This window comes from Lissotriton vulgaris, chromosome 4_1, assembly GCF_964263255.1.
Source record: "Lissotriton vulgaris chromosome 4_1, aLisVul1.2, whole genome shotgun sequence".
NCBI classification, from domain to species: domain Eukaryota; kingdom Metazoa; phylum Chordata; class Amphibia; order Caudata; family Salamandridae; genus Lissotriton; species Lissotriton vulgaris.
This window is the reverse complement of record NC_141691.1, coordinates 1,906,931,860-1,906,959,615: the sequence shown is the minus strand read 5'-3', so window position 1 is coordinate 1,906,959,615 and position 27,756 is coordinate 1,906,931,860. Positions and strand designations below refer to the sequence as shown.

The 27,756-nt window shown below is 44.2% G+C and overlaps 1 protein-coding gene across 1 annotated transcript in view; it reads right to left on the bottom strand.

Moving 5' to 3' along the window:
• The window catches only part of TG (thyroglobulin), a 711,260-nt gene that overhangs the window by 103,935 nt on the left and 579,569 nt on the right, over positions 1–27,756 (bottom strand). Inside the window, exons 43-45 of the mRNA XM_086966244.1 lie at positions 24,845–25,012; positions 11,624–11,805; positions 5,962–6,069 (exon numbers count right to left, since the gene is read on the bottom strand). Coding sequence (XP_086822370.1) covers positions 5,962–6,069; positions 11,624–11,805; positions 24,845–25,012 — 458 coding nt within the window. The remainder of the gene's footprint in view (positions 1–5,961; positions 6,070–11,623; positions 11,806–24,844; positions 25,013–27,756) is intronic.

Below are 27,756 nucleotides of genomic sequence, written 5' to 3'. Positions count from 1 at the left end.
TCTTTTCCTGTACTCAGATGCACATTTGGGAAAAGAGTGGTTTCCACATATTTATATGAGCTGGTGAAAAACACTCGGTGATCTCTTGACTGGGGGAGAATGTTTTGATTTGTTCAGCATTCCGTCCATCAATTGTGTGTCTATAACCTATTTAGACCTGCTGACCTGAAGGCGGAACTGTGGCAGATTTGAGGGAAAGATTAATAAGTGAATTAACTTCCGGATTAACAACTTCAGCTACAGCCGCCAGCTGGCGGGCATGGCAAGGGTCAGTGGGTGAACCAGACATCAAAGTTTTCAGAATAGTCAGTGAGTCTAGAAGAGCAACAGCTGAAAACTCAGACAAAAATAGGGATGTATTAGAAACATCATAGCCAGAACTGGCTATGTTCCATGAAATAGATGGATCCTGATCATGATAAAAAAATGGCTTGAATTATCTGGATTTTGTCAATGAAGAAGCTGGAAAGTTTCTCACACCAGATAGCTGAGGAAGGTACTAATATCTCCTCAGCTCTTGGAGTCATAAAATTTTGCACAATGGAAAAGATTTCCTTGGCGTTATTGGGAGACTCAGCTATGCGTTCAGCATAGTGCTGACTTTTGGCTATATTAATATAAACGTAGTAACCTTTCTGCGCCTTTCTAAGTGCAATCTTCGCAAGGGGGCAGTAGGCCACTCTCCAGATCCATTCAAAATGTTTACAACATTTTTTTTGCACTTTGAGCTCCATTGAGAACCATGGTTTTGATGGAGAAACTCTAGGTCGCTTTACAGCACCAAGCGGAGCTAACTGTTCCGCTGCCTGTGAAATCCACCCTCTCAAAGTTTTTCACCGCTTCCTTCAAGCTGATAGGAGGAGGCAGACAGGAATCTATCAACAATAAGGCTGAGGGATCAATTTTGTGAGTGGGCTTCCCCTGGACTTGTTTGCTCAAAGCATTAGGCGCCTGGGAGTTCTAAGAGAATCATCTGATCAAAAAGTGATCAGACCAGGTTACTTGAAGGGGTTTAGAAGTACAAATGGGAAAGTTAGAGCAGATCAAATCTAATTTGTGCATTAACCCATTGAGTAAGTTGGGCGATGTTCAATGAGTCATAAAGCTCCTTGGTGTCCCTCCCCTCCAAGCAATCGGTATGGATGTTAAAATCTCCGAGGAGAAGAAACTCAGAAAAATGCAATGATTGGGGAACAACAATTTCGTCAAGAGCTTTCAGAAAATCTCCTGGGAGGGCGGGAGATAGGTAAATCACCATGCCGCCCAGCGTGAAATGCGGTGAGATAATAATTGAGAAGTCAAGAGCTTCGCCTCCTCCAACTGTGAGGACCTCGGCCCTCCAGAGAGCCCACTTGTCTCTAAACACAACGGCAACACCCCCCCTTCATATTTTGCGATCGGCCCTGGAGATCTTGTATCCCCTTGGAATAGCGAATTCAATAATAGGGTTAGAGAACTCATTGAACCAAGTTTCTGTAATAAAAAGTAGGTCCAATTTTTCATCTGAGAGCAATTCAAATATATCCTGGGTGTGTTTCACCACAGAACGTGCATTGATCAGTGCAGCCTGAATGGTGTGCTCTATTGAGGGGTGGCTGTTCTGGGACCCTGAAATTTGGGATTGGTCCCATTTGTGTGTAGATGGAAATTACAAGTATCACAAGTAAGATACTGATTATCTTTAATAGCCCATCCACCTACACACTTACCACCACAATAGCGCAGCGCATGCAGATCCTTGTGGCTGTAGATAGGATCAGAGCCGGTCACCTCTGCAGGCAAACCGGCAGCAAGGCTGACGCTGGATGCTCCCGGGATGCGGACGGGCGCAGACGGGCTTGCCTTAGGTGTGCCTTTGGCGCGCCAGCAGCGCGTCCGCTCAGCGTGCCTATTTTAGTGCATTCCCTGGTGGAAACTAGAGCGCTGCCTGCCAAAGATGGTGGCCTCTATTGTCGATCAGAGCCCACCCGGAAGAGTAGTAGGAGAGTACTCCTCTAAAGTGACTTGTGCATGTAATAGTGCAGATAGCAGATGTCTATTCAATTTAAAGTGGTTTTCGTTTTCCACTTATCAGAATTTAGTACAAATTCAGAAGTCAATTTTTAGAATAGCAGCAACGACGAAAATTGTAACAATTATAACAAGGCTAAAAATACAGTATGGAGATTCATACGCAAGTCATGATGACACTGCAAATGCAACATCACCATGACAAATAAGAAGCTTTTCTGCCAATTTCCTCTCTCAGCCTGCAGGACACCCTCCTTTCATATGATCTGCAGACACTAAAAGCACTTCATGTTAGAACTAATGGACCTCGGCACATTTGCGTCCATTCAACAATTTTATCTAACCTTCCTCTGAGACTTTAATCTACCTAGTTACTCCATCACCAAAACTATTTTGAAAGCCTTCAACATTCTACTTAACACCTAGAAATAAAATCAAACATCACCAACTTCAATCAATCAATCAATCACTGAATTTGTAAAGCGCGCTACTCACCCGGGAGGGTCTCAAGGCGCTGGGGGAGGGTAAGTTACTGCTCGAACAGCCAGGTCTTGAGCTGCTTCCTGAAGGAGAGATGGTCTTGGGTTCGCCAATTAACTTCCAATTAAACCCACCTCCCTTTTGTTGAAAAAGTCTTTGAGAAGGTAATTGCCACCCAGATACAGGACACATCAGCAACACTAACCTAATTCAAGACTACCAACAATTCAGGTCTTGAGCTGCTTCCTGAAGGAGAGATGGTCTTGGGTTCGCCAATTAACTTCCAATTAAACCCACCTCCCTTTTGTTGAAAAAGTCTTTGAGAAGGTAATTGCCACCCAGATACAGGACACATCAGCAACACTAACCTAATTCAAGACTACCAACAATTCAGTACAGAAACAGCATAGCCGCAAGTGGTTGATGATGACTTCCTCCTCAGCAACAAAACCAATCCCTCTATAGTTCAGATTTAGGGGCCCCCACCCGTTCCTTTTTTAATATTTTTGCCTTGTGTCTTGTGGGTTTTCTGTCCCGAGCCGGGTAAAACCCATCATTCTGCCCACCAGGGGTAAACCCCAAAACTGCGGCCCGAGGGAGATCAGAAAGACTATTGGAGATATTTTGGAATGGGGCATGGCCCAATGCCAGGGCAAGCCACCACCATCATTTTTATTATTCATATTCACTCTCATCTGGTGGGCTTTCTACCCCTCAAAACCCATTTTCCAGTGGAGAAGCACATGTTTGTGCCTGGGAGGCGACTCTCAAGATCTAGTGGGTGGCACCCTGATTGGGGATTGCAGTCCTGTGGCAAACTCCAAGGGAGGACCCACTAGGGAGAGAAATTGCTGAAAAGGGGACCTTGTCTCCTTCCCATCTGTACCTCTCCCACTTGGATCCATGCTTGGGGGGCTGACATATGCCTCCCGAGCACCGATCAAAGTGAAATCAATTTAAGCCAATGGCGCAGACTGGTTTCACTTTCAATCAATGTGACATCAGCGTGATATGTGTCTCAGTGATTGAAATGTCTTTTTATCTCTGGATGCAGGGGAATATTTACCCTTGCATCCCAACATTAATATTGAAAAAGAAAATCCTTCTGGTGTCAGCACCAGAAAGTTTCCTTTAAGCAATGCGGTGTTCACGGCCACCACACTAGAAAGATCCTCTGCATTTAAGTGGTTAAATATCACCCTGTTAAGGAGCTCTATCTCTAAGTTCACTACTACATATCACTCTACCCCACCCATGTGTCCTCTGGGCTAGCTCCTTTTTCAGTGCTCTGTTGATTGCTAGGTTTGAACTTTAAAGTTACCAAAACATACTTACATAATAGATGCAACGAACTGTACTACCAGACAGTTAGTCTGGTTTTAACCAATGAGACAGCCCAGCACAGCAATAACAACCACTGAAAATGAAGGGCGAAAGCAATCACGGTGTGCTGATTCATGTTTAAATGTTATCACCCAATGACACAGTAGACAAAAGCGTTTTCCTAAAATGTCTAAAAGAGTGGATAGGAATGTCTAGCACCATGTTTGACTGGTTCTAATAATTCCTCCACAATCATAGTCAACTGACCAGGCTCAGTCTGTTAAATCACTCAGAGGACAGCTCTCGTCTGGTGAAAGTGATGAGGACTGTCCTTGAAATTGATAGGTCACCCTTGCTATTTAAAATATAGATGTACCTTCAGCGTCACTTAACTGGCCAACATATTAGACAATTTTAGACGTATTTAAACATTACCTGTGTTCAGATGTTACTGTTAATGTCTGTAATTTTTAGAGCGCACTGTTACCGAACGGTGCCCTGGCGGTAACCTAAGATCAAACCGGCGAGCAGAAATCATTACCAATAATCAGATCTGCTAAAAAGCCAGGTTTTCAACTCTCGTCTAAATTCAAGGATGGAAGTGGCTGAATGGATAGATAATGGAACTTTATTCCAAATGGTAATGGTACCCAAATAGAAGTTTCTGCCACCCCAGATTGTTCTTTTAAATCTTGGTACCCTCAAAGTTCTAGAATTGGAAGATTTAAGTCACCTAGTGGGAGAGTACCATCTAAAGTACTGAGCTAAGTCTTGAGGACTCAATATGCCAAGCCTTGTACACAAAGTACAAAGCTTTGAATTGGATCCTCTCCTTCACAAGTAACCAGTGTAACTGTTTGATTGTATTCCTGACCAAAACATTTTTTGGAGTACGAGTAAGGACTCTCACAGCTGTATTCTGTAAACCCTGAAGTTTTCTCAGAAGTTGGGCCTGCATATTAAGATAAAGACAATTGCAATCATCTAATCTCGCCAATAACAAAGCTGATATAACCAGTTTTTGATAGTATTCTGAGATAAAAGGCAGGATCTTTTTAATTTTTCTTAAAACAAAAAAGGTGGACGAAGTAAGAGCGTTTATCTGTTTAGCAAAGGTAAGCCTATTGTCCACAATTACCCCAATATTTTTGGCCTTTTCAACTGGTTTCGGTAAATCACCTAAATTCGTTGTGAATCCCTCCGGGGTCCAAAAGGAAGGGTTGTTACCAAAAAGAACCCCCTTCCCTTTTATTCTAATTCACTTTTAGACTATTCGAGCTCATCCATAAACGTATGGCTGACATACACTAGTCAGATCAGAGTGAAATACCCCAGACAGTTTGTGATGTTGTTGTGACTCACTCAAGAGGGTCACACCAGCACCAGAAACGTCCAGGACCACATTTGTCATTGAATATAAGAGAGTTGCTTGAACCTTGCTGGAAAAACAAACAATCCTGGTGCTGATCAGCAGAGATTGATACTCATGACAAACACATCAGGCAACGCAGACAACACATTATTAATCACCTGCCAGGGGAAGTGCAAGAGGTTAAATATTGAGGCAAGTAGTTAGAATAGGAGAAACTGAATAGCTCTCACACTGCGAGAGCACAACCAAAGAAACTCATTATTGATACATTTCTGAAAACTGAACTTGTCAAGCAACTTGTGACTAACAGGTTGAGTTTTAAAATGCATTAACCAAATACAGCCACACTGACAATACTTCCTCAGGGTGGCCAGACTCAGGGAGATTTTAAGCCAAAACAGTGAGTAATAAAAAATAGATCGAAGCCATCACACATAAATGGACAGTTAGAAACTGTTACAGCTGCTTCTGCAAAGCCATCAATCATTGTCACTAACTCCTTCTATTCTGAGACAATGGCTTATCTCATAGCAGTTCTCAGTGCTGAATATAATATAGGGATACATCTTCCCACCGAGCCTGTTGTGTGTGCCGTTCAAATGTAGTATGAGTGCAAATTATTAATTAGGACAAACAGCAATTTGAATTGGACATCAGGCAAAGTATTGGTGCTAAATGCAACAACAACATAGCTAAAACACGTTGTTAATACATAACAGTCATTATTATTATTTGAGCCAATGCTTTCAATTCCCAGTTAAAGGGCAGTACCTTACCTGCTCTGAAGGGCACTCTCGGGCACATAGTACATGAATGTATTACCCCTGTTCGTCTCAGCCCAGTGCCTGGCCATATTTATCGCTGGGCAGATAACAAAATGATCTCTAAACAGAAAGAAAAATAAATTATTACTCATTAATTCTCACGGAGAAGTATCATACCAATACAATAGTTGACAGTGCTTACTAATAATTGGTTGTAGGGTTTGTCTGATGCAATAAGGTCATATTATGATTATGATAAAAAATATTGATCATCATCATGCAATTTCTCAAATATGAAGGGTAACTTTGTCTCCTCACATCTGACCACAACAAAAGGCTTACGATCGGACAAGAATGCTGAAACATATGGGGATCCATAGCATATTTTGTGGGAACGCAGCTGATATCTGGGACCAGTAAGACCATTTGTACCAGAGAGGCCCCTTGCATCAGCTCCATGCAACAAGTGACAATGTACAATGTATGACAAATGAGCAGATTAGTTAAATAAGCAAGGCTAGAATGAGAGTGGTGTGCTTTGTCACAACGATCCTCAATTCTAATAGATTGTATTTGCCACAAGCTTGAAACTAAGAGCCTGAATAAGATCTAGGACAATGTGATACTCGGTAGCTATTGTGACGGATATTCCGCCCGCTGTATTACAAGATCAATAGGATATAATGATATTGAAATTTGGAGGATGGGATATCCCTCACGTTTTTGACTGAGTAACCCTGTCCGGCAAGACAGTAACCAGGCCCTAAATCTGGCTTTTTCGTATGTATGACCTAAAAACAGATTCCTCAAATCCATGCAGGCTACAATACAGTGGGGACTGGTAATTCTGAGAAGTGGCAATACCATGGTATTACCTTTTTGACTTTGGTTGTCCCCAGAAAAACAGGGAACTACAGTGAAGTCAGTTTCTGCACCCAATTCCCCAATACTCATATATTGCTGTTTCCCGCTAGGACATCACAGCACCCATTTGCTGCTAAAATGTCGGAGACTGAACCATCGGAGAGTCATATTTTCAATCTACTAGTAATATTGAATTGGCCGATACTTTATGTTACCAAAGTAACTGGGCCGAACTCAGCAAGATGTTTTCTGTGATAATTGGCTTTATCATCTCACAGAGTCTACCTTTAAAGCAGTTCATTCTCTTTCTAAAGCAAGTAAGACCGATTCTAGGAACATGTTTTAGATTACAAAACAGTACTCTTCGACCCATTAAAGTTCAACTGTATTGCACAAGGCAAGAGTGTGGACGTTTTGCTTGCATCATTTCTGAAGAGCATGTTCTAAATTTGTTACACATTTTAAAATTGACAAAGCCATTGTAAGCACACAATGTTTCACCTGTGAAAGGTACATTTGTTGTAGGCACATGCTCAGATTTCTTCTTAAAGTAATATTAAACGTAAACTGTATTCATCTGAAATATTCCAAATAAGTTGTAGAGCCAAAGGCGTTTTTTATATGAAGGTTACTCCTGGCCAAAGTACACTCCGGCCCTGAGGTGATCATGGCTTTGGCCAGATTGACTGAACACTGCAATTAATTAGTTTTGTGTCCACTGTAGTTTATGACAAGCCATGGTTACAGCTAATAGAGCACACTGGCACATCATTGTGGCTATCAGGAAAAATTACTGAAGAATTGTCCAGTAGATTAGACTGCCTGGTCGCTTTTTTTAAATAGTTTGCAGGCGTCCAATGGCCATATGTCCTGGCTGATGTTAGAAAGGGTGCAGATCTGTATAAAGGTTCCTAGTGTCTCCCAGAGCAGGTTCCTTTCTCAGACAAAGTCTTCAGCAGGTAAAAATCTACAGTATCCTCTTGTCACCCAGATAACTGTGTCTAACTTTTGTGAGGTATGTGGTGTGATGGGGATGAAAACAAGCGGTCTGTTTCTCAACCATGACTGTCTTTTCAGTCAACATGTTTCGACACTCAAAGAAGATAAGGCACTTTCATCAGGACTGCTTTCATACACTGTTAAAGGAGATAACAATCAAAACGTGTACTCTGCCAGAACAGATATTGTAAAGTTAAACAACAACGGACCTTCTGATAAATATTTTAATCTTGAGAAGTAGGGGGTAAGAATGAGTTGAGACCAGAGAAGAGCCCGACCTACACAATTAGAAACCCTGCCACCACTGTCTCTTCTCGCACATTTATACCCCATTACACCACATAACCAACAAAAGTTTAACAGAACCATGTGGATAACAAGTGCTAGATGGGAACGCAAATATAAATATGCCACATTAGGGGGGTGAGGGTTCAGCATTCTGTAAGCAAATGCTGTCTCTGACTTACTTACAGGTACTGGCTCTAGACTAACTTAGGTAGTTGAAATCCTTTGTGCTTGACCGTTTTGTAAATGTCTCCATATTTTTCATGAGTGTCTTCTTAAAGAGGCGATGTACTTTTCCTCTCATTCACATGTGCTACTTGTACCCATGACTGGTATGTGCAGAATCAAAGTTACCCCTATTGATGTCTCAATTGGGGACCATTATAGCGGCCTTGAGTCAATTGGCGCGGTTGTGATGTATATGGGTTTGTGATTGTGTAATTGAATCGTTGTGTGCATCAGAGTCTTCTGGTTCTTTGAACCATCTGCGTCCTGCAAGTTACTCATGAGCTCTTTCACAGACAGCTATGGTGTCCGTTTGAATATTTTTTTTACTGAATATGTGATGTGTTGTGGTTTTAAAAGGTAGCTGCTGAAACCATTTTCAAGTCCTGTAAACATGGAGGTAGCACCCAGAATTCCCCTAGTGTGTAACATGGAAGATTTCTCCTTTTCTATTTGTTCTTAGATACTGGTAAAGCTAATGAAGGTGACTATATAACTGGTGCGTTTGATGTAGAATTACATTCCATTTAAGGCACCCCAAAAAGGACTTGCCGGAATTTGTGTTCCTCCAGACCGAGAGGGTTTGCTGGTGATGGAATACAACCTTGTTTTTTAATTAAGGTCTTGCACTGTAAGTGCTTAAATCATTTAAGGCAGATCAACTGCTGAAAAGCTGACCTTTGAAAATCAGCAAAAGCCATGAAATGTACCTAACAAAATTGCAAGTCAATGTGACAATAACTTTGAGAACAAAAAAACAGAAAGATTGTGATGTGCATGATTGCCAAAATACTTTGGAGTCTTAAAGGGTGGGGTCAACACTTGAATATTATAAATGCTGAATATGTCTTTTATGAGCATAACCATGCCTCCTCTTCAAGAAAAGAAGTGGCACCCAGAGGGAAACTAGAGAGTCGTTGGCCCAGAACCCAAACTGGCAGTCACCTTAATCATGCAATAATACATTCATATCATAGGTGAAGGGCGTATACCCAATGTCATTCTTTTGGTAGATCCACAGCACACAAGTGATAACACCGGATCGATCTTAGATAGAGAACGAGTAATGCATGTTGTGTAGACTAGTTTGGAGTGCCAAAAGCTTGTTGAATGGAGATGATTGTGTAATGGCCTATGGACTGACTTTTCCTGTTAGCCAACATCTGCTTGATCTTGCCTTTCTTCTCTTTTTTCTTCTACTGGCATATTAATACAGTTATGTTTGTAATTGACTCCTTGTTCTCCCTCTCTGTGCCTAGATGGGGGTGTTTAATTCCTCATTCGGTCTCTGTGTGCTACCTCTTTTTTGGTGACTGGGGGCCTTTATGAGTGTAGCAGAAAGCATATGCATTAGGGCGTATTGTGGCACATGTGTCAAAATGGTGCTACTTAAATTTTTTCCACAGGTATACTGCACATGTCTTCGTTTCTCCTTTCCTTCGTGTCTTCTTGGTAGACCATGTCCCTAGGTTTGTTCTGTGTGCTCCTTCCCCTCTTATCTGTTATTGTTAGGTTGTGTGATGTCTCAATGGATGGGTCATAAAGGTTCTGGTCTTGAGAACCTTTGCCTTCTCATTCATGTATGAGCGTCTGTGTGAGTGATGGTAGGCATGCCTGCGATACGCAGTTCAGTGTAGTTGGGTTAGCTGCTGGCTCTGCTATCCTAACCTTTTCTTGTGTCTTCGCGGGAATTGTGCTCCGTCATGTTTGTTTTCTTGGAGTTTCATAACCCCCTAGATATATATGAGACTGGAGGTCCTCCCCATGGATGTTGCTGCGGGTAATTATTTCTTGTTGGTAAATGTGGGTGTCATTGGTGAATATGTAAAGAGTAATTTTATAACATTTAAAACGAATACCCTACTCTTGAATCTAACGTTGCTTGTGCGATATTGAAATGTCATATTTTTTATAAATAATAACGCTTCACTGTATGCAGTCAGAATACAGTGTACACAACTGGACCCTCTTAGAAGTCTGTCCTAGTGTCCAGAGTCAATACACGAATCGCTGGTTGTTTGTAGACGCGGAATGAGAAAAGGTCTGAATGAAATGCCCAGTGGCTTGTGAAAGAGATGCTGGAGCCATGTGGCGTTGTCAAGGCCCCAAGTGGCCCTTGGACTTTAAAGACCGGCCTCTGATGGGCTTCAGCCCACCTGGGAAATGCCCAAGGGAGCAAGTAACTAGTGTGGCTGTGATAATGACAGACCCACGCCTGAGGTTCTCTAAAAATAAGCAACTGAGTGAGGCAGGGACAGAAGCGAGACAAGAGGCACCAGGGCTAGCCCTTTCACATTCCTGTAGCATTACTCGCCTTAGAACAGGTCAGTAATGCTGGTTATTTCCTATTATTCTTCTCAGAACACAGAGATTCAGGTGCAGCTCAATAACTAGTATTATTGATCAGGTCAATAACAACAGTAACAAACATGAATTGCGATTTTGATTTTCGGGGCATCATTATTAAGGGATAAGAAAATGCTCCTCTACAGAATGTTATGTTTTAAGGGCAGTTCCTGTGCTCCACTACCTCAAATAATTCTACTATATAACTTGTAGAAATGTATGTTTTTTGTGCTTTTGATTTCTTATTAAATGTGTGTCTAGAATGTTTCCATTGCAGGTAATGTATAGCAAAAGTTATACGTGCTACTGAGGAAACCGGAACCAACCCAAAGGAAGCGCCAATTCCTATGCTGCACTTTTATGACAACTTTACATTTGGTTTCGGCCCGTGTCCCCGCGCACCCTCAAGCTGTCTCCTCACCCAGCCATCGGAAGCCATTTTCCGCCACGTCGTAGGCGCTGGCTGTGCAGACCACATATGCTGGCGGCACCCTGGCCTCGCTCCAGCTTCCTCGCGCTAGCAGGGCCTGTCAGTCAGCTACAGTGTGTCTTGGAGAACTATTTAGGATGGCTCCGTGCCTTCTGTACACCACAGGTTGCCAAAGTCAACTCATGCACGCAGCTGTAGAGGGCCCGGGCCAGGTGCAGCGCGAGATACCAGCCCCCGAGCTAAATAAACCGAACTCTGGGCACAGACCTCTCCAATCCATCACCCTGGTGCTTTGACTGCAACTGACCTGAAGACGGAGTGCATTTCCATGTGAGGACAAAAACAGGCAATTTCTGGATTGTATGAAAAAAATGAAACGCTTCCGGTTTTGGCGGGTGTTCTACCTGCCAACCACAGCACTTATATCCTCTCAGGAGGAAACGATTAATTAATTTACCATGTGAGCGTGGGGATCGGGCTGCGGAGCGGCGCCGCCACCTCTGGCCCCGTGCCCGGGCTCCTTACCGTGTGGAGTTTTCCAGAGCCCTGGAAAACACCGAATAGTCGTCGCCGGAGTGCTCGAGGGAATAGTACCAGACGGCGGCGTCTCTGACCAGCGGGTTCAGGCTCTCTCCCCCCAGGGAGTTCTGCAGGGCCTGGTAGAAGGCGGTCTTGCTCTCCCCTCTCCCTTGGCTCTCTTCGAATTTCTGCAGAACACAAACAAATTATTGCATGTTTAGAGAGGCATCGAAATTCCAGAGCAATGTAGTAATTTGTGGTTTAAAAAAATACACATATGAGAAAAAGCAGCTGTTTGTGTTTATACAGTAGCTGCAAGGAGATTTAAAAAAAAAGACAAGGCATGAGCTACTGGAAACATCAGACGTAATACTTTTGTTAACACCTTCCTCTGCGTTTAGGGAACACAGGGGCATATTATCAAAGGGGTTTATCTCCGCTTTTTTGGCTTTAACCCTTTTGATGCTGATGACGAGCTCAGCTCGTCATCACCCACGGGTGTCGTGTGCTGATGACGAGCTGAGCTCGTCATAGTGCCACTAAAATGGCATTTTCCAGCACACAGTGGGAAAACGCCTAGCAGCCAAGAGGTTAAAAGCCAAGAAAGCGGAGTTATCTCCCTATTACCTAGCTGTCGCTAACACCAGTTAGCGACAGCTAGAAGGAGATAGCGACCATCTTGGGCCCCGCTTTGCATGTCAGTGATATTTATCACTAATGACATGCAAAGTGGGCGTGCCAAGATGTTAGCGACTGAAAACAGTCGCTAACATCGCTATCTCCTATTACCAAGTATTGGAGATATTCGCGCTAAGCGCGAATATCTCCAAGAGCTAACACCTGCCCTGAGCAGTTCTTAGCCATGTTATCCAATGGGAGGTGGATAACATGGCTAAGAGCATTAGCTCGGTAATGCATGAATATCGCTTTTTTTTCCCCCGATATTCATGCATTGCGGCGATTTTTATCGCATTTGCGATAAACCTTGGTAATACCAAGGTTTATTTGCGGTAAATTTTTTCCTCTAACCAAGCAATAGCGATAATTATCGCTATTGCTTGGTAATATGCCCCACATTATCTTGCGTTTTCGCTCTTTCTGCACTTGCAAATACATCCTGACCCTTGTGCAAGGAACCGTAAGTAGATACAAAAGGCATTTATTCCATTTGAGAGTTCATGCCGTTTATTTTCAAAGTTTGTATTATTGTACCAAAAATAATTTCAAATGGCGCCAATTCACCAAATGGTGTGGGGACGGTGGTGATTTTATGCACCTGTTGACCTCAAATGACATAAGAGGGTCACCCTTACCCCACCTTTAGACCCTCAACAGACAAGATGACAATTTACAGAATGTGTTGCAGCTGGGATAAGAGAGGAACCTAAAGAAAGTAAACACTTCCCTAGGAGCCATGGTTACTTCCTCTTCCTGGCACTGCCTTCAGGAACCCTGAAAACAACCGAAGAAAGGGCAGGGCCAGGTCAAATTATAGGCAGCTGCTGATATCACTGACTTCCCAAATTTTACAACAATATGGCACCTTGTAGATCATCCAGTCTAGATTTTTTGTTGCAGTTTGAATTTAAAGTGAGATACACATGGCAACAACTACCAGCATCCGCTTGAGTGTGCTTCTATGCCTTTTTCCTTGGGTTTATGCAGCTCTCAAACATGCCATCAAACCTTTAAAGGGCTTCTATACTGGAGATTCCTGTTTTAATAATCCTCTTCTTATAACTAAGGTGCTTATTAGGATGGTGGAAGGCCCGCCACCGCCAGCCATGCGGTGGCGGGCCCTACGCCACCTGACTGGCAATTTAACACGCCACATCACGATGGTGGGGAGAATCGTTCCACAAGCCTGGCGGGTGCAAAGACCACCTGCCACGCTTTCGCCACAGGCAATCTTCACCATTGCCTGGCGGAGCGGACAGAAGGATGTAAATGGTTGCGGTGCCTAGCAGGCACCGTCCGCCAGATCGCAATGCTGGCCTCAGCCAGCCTTCCCATGGCGGGGTAACTGCCATGGAAAGGCTGGCGGAGAATGGATTTGGGGGCCCGTTGCGGGCCCCCTCTGTGTGGGGGGAGGGTGTTTGTGCACTGGGGAGTATCCATGTTACCCCCCTGCATTTCCCTGCACAAAGTGGCAGACACCACATGGTGCCTGCCACATAGTGCAGGGAAATACACTACGTGTCAATTTCGCATTGTGAACGGTGCTGCAGCTAGCAGCATCGTCTGCAATGTGAAGGGCCCTGGATGCACCCGCCATAGTGCTGAGCGCATCGTAATTAGCTTAGCGAGACCGCCACCTTACTGACGGGTGGTCCTAGGCACCGCAACGATGGAGGGCGGACTCAGGTCCGCCCGCCATCGTAATTGGCCGCTAAGAACGGGGATTATATGACCAATCAAAAGTGCCCATAGCATTTGTTAATCAATTTCTTGCCATCAATCCAGAATCCCCAGTAGACCTATAGTGCTTGGCCTCCATACCAGAATACCCAGAAATCATCTTGGAGTTCATAGTCCTTCTAGGATATCTGAAGTGTTCCTCAATCAGCCTCTTCCAGAGAAGGACCGGTTCTAAGTTTTTTCTTAGCAAAACGTTGTGGTTTCAGTAGACGATTCTTGGAGCTTCTGGAGGCTCTATTCCCAGCATAAAGTACCAGTTTCTGAGCAAGGTAGCTCGGATATTGTAGTGCAAGGCCTAGTGCGTCATACATGCGATCTTCAATGAATTTTGTTTTGTTGACTGCAGGCCCAAACCAGACCTGACCAAGTTAGGTCTGGCTTTGGTGCGGTGTGGGTCAAGCTTGGGGGATTATTTTGAAACTTGTGGGTGAGATGTTTAGCGCAGGATCCGTTGGGATCTGCTGGTAGAGGATGATGTATGTTCTGTTTCCTTGATTGCCGAGGGGTGATGCCATCAACTCTAATCCTTGTGTTATTGTGAAGGTGTTTCTTTTGGGGGTGTCATATATCCTGTTTGCAAATAGTTTAGCGTTCTTTGAAGCTTACATAACACATTGGTGGGGAGACCTCCGGAACTGCCTTCGCCATAATTGATACGCAACAAGGCGGTGAACAGAGGAGCAATTCAGTTGTTATCAAGAGAAAGATCATGCGAAGAGAGCAAATGTGGAAAAACACATTTTTAGACATATTGTTAATTGGTGGGATCAATGACAAATCTGAGGGCGAAGAGAACTGTGGATGAGTTTCAAGTCACAGGGTGGTGGAGGTTGTACTTTAGGAGTTAAAAAGGGAAGGACATGATGTGAATGGAACATTGATTTTTAGGAGTCTTGTCCTTGCGGCCCAGATATTTGGAGTTTCTGTTTTTTCTAACTCTGTGGGCTCTGTCTTTAGGGGGGCATAACAGGTAGCAGGAGAGGGTGGCTCATTTCATATTCAATGGGATTAGCCAATTTATTCTTTTTTGTGTTTTTTCAGGATGTGATCCTACGACACGTTGTCTGAAAGAAAGTGGGAATAACTTCGCTTGAGGAATGTTGTGACACAGTAAAGTGACCTTATCCTAAGTAAAAATAAAGAATGCAAACAGCATGCCAATTTGTATTTCCTCTATATGGGGTTGATCATAAATATAAAACTTGGGAATGGGGCAGCAGTGAGCTATAATCACTGATATAGGCCCATTGCTATCAATATTTCTATGCAATCATTTGCATCCTCTTGCTAAATATCCCAAGCCTCCTGGATATATGGATTGCACAGAGGAATTATACCTTACATCCTCGTCTGTCTTCCTCTCCAGAGTAATTATACAATGAGCTTTAGCTTCCCACAGGTTTCTGAGAAACCTTGAGTCGTGATTCTGCAATCCACTATGCAGGTAAGTGTTATGGGGCTGAGGTCTGGCTGTAGGCGACTTATTTGTGCCCAGCAGATCGAAGTCTGACACTAACAGGCCCTGCTCTAGTATTTGTTGTTATTTTACCTGGTTTATGATGGTCTCATGAGGGAGCAGTTCCCGCTGTGTTGTTGACGTGCATGGCACCAAGTGTTTCCAGTTACCCAATTGAGGTCCTGATGAGCGGACCCGAGAGCACTTGTGTGCGTTCCCGCCCCGCTTTCTACGAACCTCGATAGTTCAGTTTAGGGCTGAGGTCAGTGGTAGCATATCTGGCGTCCTCAGGTCGCTGGTTAATTTCCGCCTCAAAGGAGTAGTATGCCTGGGAATACCAGGTGCTGTAGGCTTATTAGGCCCGGTATCTTCATTGTCGGACTGTGGATCCCAGCGAGTGCATGCAGATCAGTTGAGGGCTCTCTGCTTGAGCAAGTGCATTCTGGCTCATTGTGTCTGTTTGAAGGGGAGAATTCTGACTATAGTTGACTCTTTTATACCAAACAGTTGGTGTTCTAGCGGTAGCAGCCCCTGTACTGGTCTTTATGGGTTTTCCTGATTTGTAGCAGGTTCATGTTGGTGCTGCTACCACTGATTTGTTTTTCACACATGGCCCAATGTATTTCCCATTACATGTTTGCGGTCGGGCTGATCGGTCCTGAGGCACTTGTGTCTGTTCCAGCCCCGCTATGACTAGTGCAGTGTGTTAATTGCCGGGGGCTCTGCTTGGGCAAATGAAGGCTGACTGACTAGTTCTGTGTCCAGTTGATGGAAGGGAGCGTGGTGATTGATTGGAGGCGCTCTGCATGTGCAGGCGCATGTGGGCTATTTGCGTGTCTGTATACACGCACTCTATTGTTTGATCACTTCTCCAAGGGGTACAGAGGCTCTCTGCTTGGAGTAGCTTTTTGTCAGTTGCTTATGAGCTAATGGGGTGTCTCCTATGAAGACCCATCATTTGGTAGGTATGTGCCCTGTCCAAATTTTACAGTGGTCCTCTGATACATTGGGATGTACATGGCTTTTCCTGCTGTGGTTTTACAGGAGTATGTGGATTCTTTACCAATACTTTTGTCATGTGCCATTGCCCCTGCTGCTCTATTCCTCTTTACAGATGGTGCTTGAGAGTGTTGAGTGGGAGATGGACATAGGTGTTTGTTTCTGTGGAGGTCGCCACCGATCCTGTTGTTATTGGGGTGGATGTGACAGTTATGTGTTCTTTTGTCGATTAGGACAGCAGCCTATTCTTTTTCTTCTATTCTTCTCCACTGTAATACTCTGATCCCTGGCGGTGCTGATGGAAAAGGATGTGGGCTTCTCTCCTGCCCTGGCTTTGTTGTAAAGCGGGGTTGGCTGTTGTCTGGCATTTCTATGACTCCCTGGGTGCAGCTCCATCCTCTGCCGGGTCGCCCATTGTGATTAGGCACCAGTGATGGTTTAATTCATAGTAGTCTGCTGCGTCCCAGGGGAGTTATTGGTTCCCTTTCCTTTCTATGGGGTTGGGTTGTTAGGGCAACCCCTTGGTGGTTGTGTTCGAGTGGGCAGCTGTGGTTCGCATGCTGATGGCCCCAGTTATGGCTGTGAGGCAGTCTCTTTTTGCCTATGCGAGGGCCTTTGGTGCTACCGGCCGGGAAGGCCCATTCAACCTTTTTGTGGTAGGGGGGCGAGGCCGGAGTCCCCCTGCTGCCAACAAATCCAGGTTCGGCATGCAGCTGCTACCTCGTGGACCACCTGAAACCCTGACTTTGTGTCAGTGGTTGTCACCCAGATAATAGGTCGGAATATTCTTGTTTCCATTGTTTTGGGACGACATTATGGCAGCTCAGTGGGTGAGTCATGTGGTGAGGGGAGGGTTCCTGATTGGTTTGTGGTTTCCCCCACATATTTTAAGGACTCTCCTTGTCTATTGGAGAGTGAGTTGCCACGGTTTTTCATGGATGGAATTCAGTTGATCCGGTTGTCGGGGCTCTCATTGCTGGCCATCCTTCTCTAGTAGGAGGGGAGGTATGTTCTCTTCTCTTTCAGGTGGATTGACATTCCAGTGTTCTATGTCCTGGTGTGGATTTGCAACCTTTTATACCTCATGTGTAGTTCGAGATGCTGTCTCTTCTTGCGTTGGGTTGGGGATTATGCTCTTCCTTATCTGTATGCCTTGCTGATCTGTGCTTCTTTTTCGACTGCAGTATGCAGGTCTAGGTGGTCTGCAATGCGCTATAGGTTCATGATATCTTTGTGTTCATCAGGTGCTCTTTGCTGGTCCGTTTGCAGGTTTTGACTGTCATTGGGGTGCTTTTAAAGTCATTTGGTCGGGTTGGTTTTCCTATCCGTGGATCGTGTGATGTCCTTGGTGATGGGGGTTCAAGGGTGGCTTGCACAGTGGTGTCCCCCAGTGACTCATTCGCCTTTTGTCTGCTTCCCTTATGGTGCCTTAGTGGGCACATCTCCGTATATGTCCATTGCTCAGGGGTGTCCTTTCCAACTGGTTGCCAAGTTTTCGGGCTTGCACTCCGGCTTCTCCGGCGATGCCGCTGGTGTGGGTGGTTTGGGTTGGTGGCTGGATGAGCTGATGATTCCTTTCTCTACCACGCTTCATGCTCAGTGTAAGTCTCTTGGGGCATTTGGGTGTCCTTTTTTTGGTTCTCTGGAGCCCCTTGTGTCCTGCCTTTTGGACTCTTTTAGGCATATGGTGGCGGTGCCTCCTTGGGTTTTGACTTTGGTATTCTGTGCCTTGGAGTCAGTTGGCCTGTAGTTCATGGCTCTGGCTCTTGAGGTGGTATTTTTTGTAGCCTTTTTGTATGCCCATACGTGTTAGTGTGTTGGGTTCTCTTTCAGTGGCCAGACCCTTTTTTTTTTGCGTTTCTGGCAGCTGGGTCAGTCTTTGTTCTGATGGTTGCCTCTTATATTCACCGGTATGCATTGGTTGTCCTCTCTGTTTTTTTGTCTTGATCCTCTCTCTGGGGTCAAGGTTTTGTTCCATCTGTTAGGTGTGTTTCAGGTGTTGTTGATTTACCTATCCCGGATGGTGCAGTTCTGGATGGTAGTTGGTTTCTTTGTGCCTTTTGGCCCGGTGTGGAATGGATTGATACCCTTAGACTCCACTATTGGTGTGTGGATTAAACGGTCTCTTCTGTTGGCCTTCTGATTCCCTGTGCAGTCTGGAAAGGTCTGCTGAATCTGTGGTTGCTGCTTGGACTGCATTCAAAGGGGAGTCTATTGTGGGGGTGTGTGGCTAGCAGCCCAAGATTGCAGTCGCATAATCATCACTCTCCCGGACCCAGGACTGAAATCCTGATCAACTCCCCCACAATCCTGGGCGATCGGGACTGAGGCGCCGGCGCATCATTAAGTGTACAGAGGTCTACGGAGCGGGTTCTGTGCATCGTGGCACCCGACCGCTGCAGCAACCTGTGATTGGCTCTCTACAGCCCAGAGTGGGAAACTGATGCTGACCAATGCAGATGGCCGCATGAAGGATGGGAGTGCGGCCCTGGCTGGAATGCCCCACTGCGACCTGCCCCTGGGGGCAAGGTACTGAACCGCTGAGACTGGAAGCTGGCACGGAGGATGATTGAGGCCCAGAAACTGGGGAGATAGGGCCAGAGAGTAGAACCACTTACCCCTCAGCTTGTGCCGCAACAAAGAGGTACTGAGTGGGGCCCTCTCTCTCTTTGGTAAAATCATCTGTGCCTCTGGCCGACAACACTTACGCTGCAGAGAGGCCTGAGAGAGACAGCCTGGTGCCGGGAATTCCCCCGCAGTGTGGTTGTGGGCCTGACTGGGGCCGCTAAAGGGGATCCGGTGAGAGGATAAATTGTAGAGACGGTGTAGTGCCGACCCCCTTGGGCAGGACTGTAAAACTTCTGCTTTTTGAGAAAATAACCGCAGCACTCTCAGTATGGCCCAATCTTACGAAGCGGCACTGGTCTGATTTGAAGCACACGAGAAGGCCTCCAGCCCTGGGACTGATGGACTGCTCCTTGTAAATCATTGGGGGCAAAGCCTGAGAGGTGGTTCTGACTGCCTTCATGTTACCTTGCTGCGCACCTCAGCATCTCGGCAGATGTTGGGAGTAATGCCCACTAGGTTGCCTAATCTACAGTCCTGCAGGAACCCCACACTGGCTGGGTGGTAATGACAATACTCCCACCCTGGACATTTTTGGCAGCCTTCACCTGCTGGATCTCAATGGGAGGGCGGCCTGGCCGTTGACTCTACTGTACGCTGGGTGACTTACTGGTCAGTGCCACGACCGCGAGGTCCGGATCTAGACCTTCGGACTGAGACGCTGATTGAGGGGTGATCTTATCGAACTACCATAGCCTTACCTGGCTGCCGACCCTGTGCTGAACTTCAGTGGCTACTATCTCAGATCTCCCAAATAGAGGCCCTTCAAGGGAACTACTCTATTGGACTGTGCGAAGCTGAGCCAATCAGTGGTGAGAGATCTCAGGTTTACCTTGTTTACAGTCTTCTTTCACTGCAGCTATACAGTGGAGAAAGCCTGACCTCAACCAAGGGGGGCACAAAACCCAGGTCGGGGACACCCATGACGAGAGTCCACCCTCACTCCAAACCATTAGAGGACTCTCTCACACACTCAATTTGTCCAGTCCCCTACTGGACAAATTGGATATGATCCTTCAAGAGATCCATTAGTCCTGATCGGCCATTGTACAACAGCTGAGGGTGATCCATCCTGAGCTTATCCTGCTAAAGGACAACCACTGCAAATTAGCGGCTAGAGTTAGAGCTAATGAGGCAGTATTGGAGGCGATGGCTCATAGCTCCAAAGAACATTCGGTCCAGCTTTCGCAGCTACGCCACCAGGTAGAACTACTTCAGGCCTGTGTGGAAGATGCTGAGGGGACGTCCTGAAAGAATAACCTGCGCATAGTGGGCCTCCCTGAGGAAACAGAGGGCTCTCGCGTGACTCTCTCCATAGAAGACTGGCTTAAATCAGCTGTGGTCCCCTCAGAACTCTCAGATCTATTCACAGTGAAGAGGGGGCACCGTGTACCTTCCAGAAATCCAGTCCCTGGCGCAAATGCACGTCCAATCATAGCAAAAATTCATAACTTCAGGGACCAAGACCTACTCCTACAGGCTGCCCGTGCCAAAGGCCCCATATTGGTCAACAACACCGAAGATTTCATATTTCCTGATGATACCATGGTGGTGCCGCGCAAACGCTCTTCATTTCAGGACGTTAAAACACACCCTACATTTGCACTTCTTTTCCTGGCTAAATTGAAGGTACTCCACGGTCAATACTCCCACTTCTTGAATACTCCCAAGAGTGCTTGGGACTGGTTGGAGCAGCAATTCCCAAATTCCCCGGGGGGGGGGGGCCGGGGTGGGGGTTTGGAGCACACAGGCACCGCGGAAGTCACAGCACGCCCCGCGCAGACATAGAAGAGGACTTGTCATGCAGGAGAGCCTCAGCAGAGCACCCGCCCCACGGCAGGCCTTGGAGGGTCGAAAGGAAGCGCTGCGTTCTGCATCCACATTGCGCACAACCCATCCGCCCATCAGCTTCAGTTCCTCATAAACTAAAGCATCAGACTCTGGGGGAAGAATGGTTCTGTTCCCTGTTGGCGTCCCCTCAACCAAGTAATGATGACGTCTCATGCACCCCCAACTGCATGCACCCTCAATTAAGACAGGACCACACAAACTGTTTTTTTGGGGGGGATGGTTAGGGAGTTTGTTTTCTTGAATTGGAAAGGTTCTTGCACTTGGTAACAGCAAATATTTGTCTATAATATCTGACTAATGGTGTAACTCTGTAGATTGATTTGTTTTATTGCACAATGCTGTATACACAAACTTGCATCGATGAAACTGGATTGTAAGAATGAAAATTACAGATAATGCATTGTCGATAAATGACATACAAATAAAATATGTTTTATAAAGAGGAGGATGGGTTCTATGCTGGGTGTCTGTGTTGCAGCCACGTGGGTGACTCCTCCTACCTTATGATCCTCTTTCAGTTGGAGGTTGGTTGGGGTGCCTCTATGTTGTTTGCTACTTTTGTATTACATTTTAGTTTGTTGTAGTGTATATGTGTGGGATTACATTTTACTCTTTTGGGTTTGAGAGCTTCTGCAATTTCTTTCATTGGTTTATGTTTTAACTGTGTTCTTGATAAAGCCAATTCTTGCTTTGGTATTTTCTCATTGTGTAATTACTGTGGCGAGGAAGACGGAAGAGGAGGCAATACCCTGGTTACTAACCGGTAATTTTTAGTACTCTGAGTCCTAGTCTTCCTTACCACAGTATAGTTTCCCATCCTTCCCTACCCTGCTTCGTATGGCTTCATGTTTTTTGTTGTGGCTTTGAAGACATGATGTGCTGTTCTAGACTGACCGAAAAATACGTGCAATTAACAGCATTTCAAATCTCTGCTATGTTTCCTGTCAAAATCCTCACTATATGCAAATGTTGCAGTTTTTTATGTTAAGATTTTTGCACATAGTTGTGAGAATACAGATGCGTGGCTGGATACATGTTTCCATGATTACCTATATGGCTTTGTTAAGTCAAAATTCCTGTTTTGCCTTAATAGTTCCATCTTGCTGATGTTAGAAATGCTGAGGAACACCACTTTTGGACAATTCGTTTTTCGTTCTACTAATATCTTTCTTCAGAATGCGATTCGCAATTTGAGCCTGCTGTTGGAATGTTTTCAGGAAAGACTGGCGGATGACCATAAGATATTTAGAGATCTCTGTGCTTTCAGAGGAGTCACCGCTTCCGCAGCTCCTCTGTAGGCACTGTAGCTAATCTGAATTAGTTTTAAAAAAACAAAACAACAAATGGCTGTGACACCCCTGGAGTCTTCTCCAGGGTGTGGGGGGTATTTTTCTTTTTTTCTTTTCTAGACCCTCAGGCTTTTACTGGCAGTCCAGAACAGGAAAAAAAGAACAACAAAGGTCGATCCTAAAGGTGAAGATAGTCTTAGGTACTTTGACTGACTTCCCAACGTGGGTCTTCCAATGGAAACATCATGGTTCGACCGACTCTAAATAGAGCCAGTGAATTGACAGTTTGGTGTACAGAGTACTCTAGAATGTTTGTGGCAGTGTGCCCTGTCCCCCAAACTCCAAATAAGACCCTTAACTCCTCCCACCCTTGTGACGGAATCGTTCCGTCACGCCCTTCGGGTGGGCTGTGCTGGTGACGGAACGGTTCCGTCACGGCCTGATCGCCTGCCCGGCGCGTTCTATTGAGCGGGCGGGGCCGTGACGGAACCGTTCCGTCACAAGCACAGCTCACCCGAGGGGCATGACGGAGCGGTTCCGTCACCAGCGCGGGAGCGCCGCGCCCCCACCCCCCCGCCCCTTAGCACAGGAATAGCCGCCGCAGTGAAAGGGTTAATCAAACATGAGTCTTGTCATGGTCTAATGTTTACGTGTTCACACTAATTTACAGGAGGTGGCTGTCGGAAAAAGCCCCTTTTTGCATAGTCACCTCCAGTTGTTTGATGAATTTTACTGCTGATTTTTAGACTTTGCACTTCGGGACACTACTGTTTAGTGCCCATCGTATGTACGATGACCCCTAACGCAGGTAGAAATTAGCTAATTCTTGTTTGGTTTATGTAACTCTCCTATAAGGCCATAGTACATTGTGTGGAAACTAAAGTCAGCATCATCTGGTCTATTGGTCATGTTTTGTTGTGTTTAATACTATTGTGGCAAATACTTATAGCCATTTTGGCATTTATGAGATGTGATTTTCTTTAATTTGATAACTGATAAGGCTTATTAGCTCATCTAGAAACAGAGCAAAGCCGGTGTTAGCTGTTCAAGTGAGGATACTTCAAAAATACTGTTGAAAACTTTCCTGGGATTGGTCTCTTCATAAATCCCTGACGACATATCCTGTTATATTATGCTCTTCGAATGGTGAATAGAAGCAAGTAAGACAAAGGGCACGATTTTGAGTTTGATGGATGGGGTACTACGCCCTAAACATGATGGTTATCCCATCAGCCTTATTACACATGCATTATATTCTATGGCTCTTCTAATGAGTGGGACAAGATATCCGTTGTGTTAGTAACAGAGTCATTTGTCCAACAAACTCTAAATCAGGCCCAAGGTTCCAAACAGCACTTAAACACAGTTTGGGGAAAATCTTCTTCACTGGAGTACTATGGGTACAGAATAATGTATTCTAGTTTCTGATTCAAAAGATATAAGAACATCGATTTGAAGAATCCTTTAAAGTCTAGAATTATATAAGCCTTATGCTGGGTCATTCCCAGTGAAGTTCAGAAGCTCCATTAAAAACATGTTTTCTACAAACATATAAAACATTCAGGAAAAACTCGACTTCTAGGGAACTTACATACTGTTGTTGATTTTTGGCCTTTCTCGCTGTATAGTGTGCAAAATGCTTCGAATGTGTATTGTCCCTCACCATACTCACATGACTCCTGAGAGCCAACACTAAAAAGAACATTGCATTTCTCACTCCTCGTTCATCCACATATACACCTGCTATTAGCCTTGTCCTTGGAACTGTCAGATGTCACATTTACGACGACTGCACTGGCTAGACTTGGGTAATCCCAGGAACCTACCAGTTCTGGACAGCCTTTGTAATTGCTAAGATTACCTGTTTTAGCATGCCAAGCAATCTTCTGAAAATAAGAAGTTCTAGGGACACAGCAAAGGGAATCCCCAGTACTACAGTAATACTGAGGGGTGCTTGTGCAACCTATTGGTGGAAAAACCAGAGATTACCAACTGTTACTGGAGTACGGTGGTGAATGTGTGTCAGGGTTTGGTAAGACTGGTGGAGCTGCACCCAATGGACGGAATGGGACACTAATGCAAAATTAATATTAATGGAACTACCCCCCACCAACACTCTACTTCACTATGCACGCAAGCTGCTACACTATTCCAACAAGGAGATGCATCAAATGGAACTGCCACCTGATTAGAGGAATCCCTGCTTTCGCTCCACCTTCCTTTTAGGGGTCTGGTTGTGGAAAACAACACCACCCCACACCATATTAAAATAAAAGTGGTGCAAGTTCCATCTGGAAGTGTGATTTTTTCACATGTGTAAAATATCAGGTGGGTAGGAGGTGGTATGTCACAGCTCTGATATAATACTACAAATATTGATAAAACATGTAGAAAAACCCAAAATAAATATTGGCTTCTGGTAACAGATGTTACTCTCGCCAATTGAGTTAACCTCAGAAAGATGAAACTTCAAACTGCCCTTACTAGGATTCCAATCTCTAATGTGTTGGCTGGGATGTACAGTAGACCCCCCAGGTAGCTAATCTGTCTCACTAGATCAGGGACAGAGCACAACAATGTCAGACTTACTTTAATAGCCTTGGCTCTTCTGATCAGGCCATCCTGAGCTGCACTTCCAATAAGTAAATCGATCTTCCTTGTTGCTGACCGTAGCAATGTGCTAGATGGGAGCTCCCGGATATAAACGCCATCCACAACAGGGCCCCAGGATTGGAATGGTCCATTTTTGGCTAATAGCTGTGTTAGGAAAAGGAGTAATAGTAACATTCATTATTATTCATGTTTGTGACTCTACCTTAAAACAGTGGTGTGTTCAATACACAGTTTGTATCCATTGTTGGAAACACAAATTACCCCTTTTTTCTATGAGATCTGAGGAAAGACCAAGTGCAGTGGGTTCTGGGGACCCAGAGGCCAGTAGTAGGGCACAGACCCTACTGCACATGGCCAAGCCCCATGCAAAGAAGTGTCTTGTTTGGCTTTAGAATTACGATGAAGGAAAGTTATGATATTTTACTATGAAAAGAAAACAGTGATTGTTATAAAAAATAACATTGAAATTTCACAAATTAACTTCAGTTTTAAGGGTTGTTCTGTTGCGATGCAAAAGTTAATTAACTGCTGCAGCACTAATACAAGATATCGCGATGACATCACAAATAACAACATCTACAACATCAATGAAGAGGAAAGTGAGGTGTTGACAAAACCGGGTCTTGTCCCAGAATGTACTAGGCATAGCCAATTGATGACTATAAACAGATTCTTGGAAAGTGCTGATGGGCATTTGGATGAAAAATAAGGCACTCAGAACTTTCTGAATCTGTTCCTTCATTGGGCACTGTTGCCTGTACAGCCACTCCTGGGCTGTACTCAAGAATAATTTGTACATAACTTTGAGCTACAGTAAAGGTTTTATGAACAAGTCACACAAATTAACAGCAACTTGCCAGAACACACAAATGTAATAAATGTAATAATAAGTTATCCACATTTGGACATTTAAGATGGATACAAAGATGACTGTTATGATATGCACTTAATCCAGAGCAATGACAACAGAAACAGAATCAAAAAGGTTTCAATACACGGACCAGATAGAGGATTCATTCAGAAACACAAGACGGAAGTCATTCGTGAAGGTGTACATTGTAGAGTTGTTCTTGGGCCAGATAAAACCTCATGTAGCCCAGCATCTCAGATGTCCTATTGGTGTTGGCAACTAGTAGAGTTTTCATAGGCAATCAAGAAGAGTTCTACTACTGTTTTCTCTTGACTAAGATGATAATCAATTTACTACGTGTAGAATATTCCTTTAACAATATTTCTCTGTTGTTACTGTAGATTCACATAAATCAATCAATCAATTTTATTTTTAAGTGATAATATAAGTAGTTCATTTTATTTCTTTATAATCAATATTTATTTAATAATTTAAAAAGAAGTTTGCATGTGAGGATAAAATAGATAACGTCCCTATCAGAATGGATAGACTGAGTCCAATAACTATTTGGTGCAGTCTGATTTGTTAGGACACGACATGCGTAGACTTTGTATAAATGGGATAAAGTACTGACTCGGCAGACATATTCAAGCTATGTTGTCGAGAAGCTTGTAGAACCCAGATCATGAAGCCAGGAATGCCCGTCAATTCACCACTTACTAAACATAATTTACTTCATTAACCAATGCCTGATTCCTTTATTGTACTACATTAAAGATGGGAGTATGACTGGTGAATAAGTGTTGAGGGTAAGAAGTTGAGTTATTCATTAAACCTTCTCTAGTTGGCTTGCCTGAGCTATGATTAATGGTGTCTATCATCTCGCATATGGTGTTACTGACTGTTGAAAGCCCCTTTTGTCTAGATTTTACTATTACAACTAAATCTAACCTTTTAGACTGCACAGAACCCTCAAGTTCCTGTTGTTGAAGAGTAGAAGTGAAGACTCAATACACTATCGTTGCAGCACAGCAGCATTTCCCTTCGTCCATCTTTCGTAGCAAGTTTGATAATGTATAGTGCCTGGAGGATAATAGACAGAGGTCTTCAGCTATCTTCTCCATCCCATGTGTGAGTAAGAAATCACTTCTTAGTGAGCTCAGTTTGCCTCCCATTTGTAGCTGAATTTAGACTCATTTTAGGACTGGCCTGGGAACAGCTTTAGTTGTTTGCCAGCCTCATGTAATCCCAAAAATATATACGTAAAATATAGATGCATATATACATACATCGAAGGTCAACCCTATCATCCATTCATCTATTTAACTGTTATTCATATTTTGCTTCTACCCACCAGAGCATAGAGAATTGGGCAATGGATCAGTCTACTTCAGCTATCGACTACCTGGCACTATGACTAACGGCAATGTGCTCGGTCACGTGTGCATGTTCACCTTAAAAGTAGGAAAACGTCAGCACCAGGGCGAGTGAGCTAATAACTTATTTCCTATATTTTCCAATTCTGTATCATTGTTATTGTTTTTTAGTAAAAAAAATTGTCTTTGTCTTAAGGTCGCAGTCATTTAAAACCAATAATGATTTGTCTTTGTGTCAATTTGTATCTTCTGATGTGCATTAAAATTGAAAGCCTTTTAAGTACCCCTGCTGCTAAAAAGCACCCATAGTCTTCTATTACAATTACAGTGACAATTAATGTATTTTATATAATGAAAGTGAGAGGAAATATATTTTTGAATGTAAACATTCTCTTGCATGCATATGTCCGTCACATTTAGGTAGCTGCATTATTTCTTCTTCTTTTTACTTTGTCATATAGTCTTGTAACAAAAAAATAAAAGAAATTGAACCAGCATATGAAAAGCAGACCTATTGGTATAGCCAGTGCTTTTTTATCTCCGTGCTAGTTTCTTTTGCAAGTTATAGTAGTCAAAAGGGCACCACAAGCACCTCTGAGCTCTGGTCACTGCTTTTAAAAATCAGAGAGGATATTATGAATATCTGGCACATGTTATGGGGC